At 64.3% G+C, this 2,350-nt stretch overlaps 1 protein-coding gene across 1 annotated transcript in view; it reads right to left on the reverse strand.

Moving 5' to 3' along the window:
• The window catches only part of LOC146585576 (retinal guanylyl cyclase 1-like), a 20,379-nt gene that overhangs the window by 8,776 nt on the left and 9,253 nt on the right, over nt 1-2,350 (reverse strand). The window contains exons 7-9 of the mRNA XM_085322675.1: nt 2,244-2,324; nt 1,605-1,781; nt 14-170 (exon numbers count right to left, since the gene is read on the reverse strand). Coding sequence (XP_085178801.1) covers nt 14-170; nt 1,605-1,781; nt 2,244-2,324 — 415 coding nt within the window. The remainder of the gene's footprint in view (nt 1-13; nt 171-1,604; nt 1,782-2,243; nt 2,325-2,350) is intronic.

Below are 2,350 nucleotides of genomic sequence, written 5' to 3' on the forward strand. Positions count from 1 at the left end.
GCCCCGCCCTCACCGTGGGGCTGGAGGGGCGGGGCCACCACCCGCTGGGCCTCGAGCAGCTGGTTGAAGCCGTGGTCGGTGACCTTGAGCACGAAGCGCCCGTCCACCACGCAGTTGCGGGACTTGAGGCGCCCGTGGACCACGTCGCGGTGGTGCAGGTAGCGCACGCCCTGCGCCAGGGCCGCCCGTCGGCACCCGCCGGCACCCACGGGACCCCACCACCACCGCCACCACCACCACCACCACCCTCCGCCCCGACGGAGTCCACCGGAGCCCCGACGGCCGCCGTCGTCGTCGCAACCGCGGCCACGGTCACCGTGATCGGGTCGCGGCCACCAGCGTGGCCACCACCAGCATCGTGAGCGTCTCCACGGCCACCGCCGTGGCCACCAGCACCTCCACAAGCAGCACCACAGCCACCACCGACAGCACAGACTCCATGATCACCACCGTGGCCACCACCACAGCCACCGCCGTGGCCACCAGCACCTCCACAAGCAGCACCACAGCCACCACCGACAGCACAGACTCCGTGATCACCACTGTGGTCATCACCAGGCAGACAACCAAGACCACCACTCAGATCATCATCACCACTGCCACCACCACCACTCAGGCCACYGTGACCACCACCACAACCACCATCTTCACCATCACCATCACCACCATGGCCCTCACCACCACCCTGGTCACCACCACCACTGAGGCCATCGTGATCACCAGCAGTGCCACGGCCTCCCCCATGGCCACCAGCACCACCAAGGCCACCACGATCATCACCACAGCCACCACCACCTCTCAGGCAATCATGATTACCACCATGGCCACCACAGTGGCCAGCACCATGACCTGCACCATGGTCATCGCCACCACAGCCAGCACCATGGCCACCGTCACCACCACAGACACCATGATCACCACCGTGGCCACCACCACAGCCACTATTGTGGCCACCAGCACCTCCACAAGCAGCACCACAGCCACAACCAAAACTGCAGATACCATGATCACCACCATGGCCACCACCACCATCGTAATCATCACCACAGCCACCACCGTGGCCACCAGCACCTCCACAAGCAGCACTACAGCCACCATCACCACCACAGTCACCATGATCAGCACCATGGTCATCACCAGGCAACCACCATGGCCACTAGCACCACCATCACCACTCAGATCATCATCACCACTGCCACCACCACCACTCAGGCCACTGTGACCACCACCACAACCACCATCTTCACCACCACCACTGTCACCGCCATGGCCCTCACCACCGCCCTGGTCACCACCACCACTGAGGCCATCGTGATCACCAGCAGTGTCACTGCCATGGCCTCCCCCATGGCCACCAGCACCACCAAGGCCACCACAATCACCACCACAGCTACCACCRCCTCTCAGACCATCATGATTACCACCATGGCCACCACAGTGGCCACCACAACAACCTGCACCATGGCCATCAGCACCACAGCCACATGATCATCACCACAGCCACCTCTACCACCACAGCCCCTCTGAGCACCACCGTGGCCGCCATCACAGCCACTGCCACCATGGTCACTGTCACGTCCTGGCACCCTGGGCTCCGCCATCACCTTGATGAGGTCAAGGAGGAGGGAGGACTTGAACATCCAGTCGAGCTTCATGTCCTCGTTGCGGAGCAGGTCCTCGAGGCTGCCCCGGGAGCAGTGCTCCGAGACGATGGCGAAGATGCCGCAGTCGTGGAAGAAGCCCAGGAAGAGGTTGACGTTCTCATGGCGCAGGTCCCGCAGCTGCCCCGGTGAGAGGGYGCGTGGGCCGGGGCCAACCCGGGGCCTGGCCACGTGTCCTCCCCCCACCCCACCCCACCCCAAGCCTGCCATTGCCACCGTGACCGTATGGTCTGTCCTTGTCCCTCCCATGGCCTGGTGTTGTCCGTGGCCACCATGGCCACATAACGTGGTGTTGTCCCCACCATGGTCTGTCATTGTCCCTGCCACGGCTGGACATTCCCACCAGAGCCACGTGGCCTGGTGTTGTCCCCACCAAAGCCTGGCATTGCCTATTGCCACCAGAGTCTTGTGGTCTGGTGTTGTCCCACCATGGCCTGGCATTGCTACCACAGCTGTGTGACCTGGCGTGGTCCCCACCGTGGCCTGGCGTTGTCCCCCATGGCCCACCATCGTCATCCATCCCCCCTCCCAGCCATGGCCCACCCTTGGGTGCTCCCCGTGGCCCTTCTGCAGCCACCGTACCTTGCAGAAGGCCAACTTGGTGGCCGGCTTCACCTCGCTGTGCTGGTCCCCGGGGAACTTCTTCAGCCAGACCCAGTCGCCCTGCAGGGGTTGGGGGGGCACGGAGG

Source organism: Rhea americana, unplaced genomic scaffold (genome assembly GCF_003343005.1).
Source record: "Rhea americana isolate MKP2758 unplaced genomic scaffold, rheAme1 scaffold_799, whole genome shotgun sequence".
NCBI lineage: Eukaryota > Metazoa > Chordata > Aves > Rheiformes > Rheidae > Rhea > Rhea americana.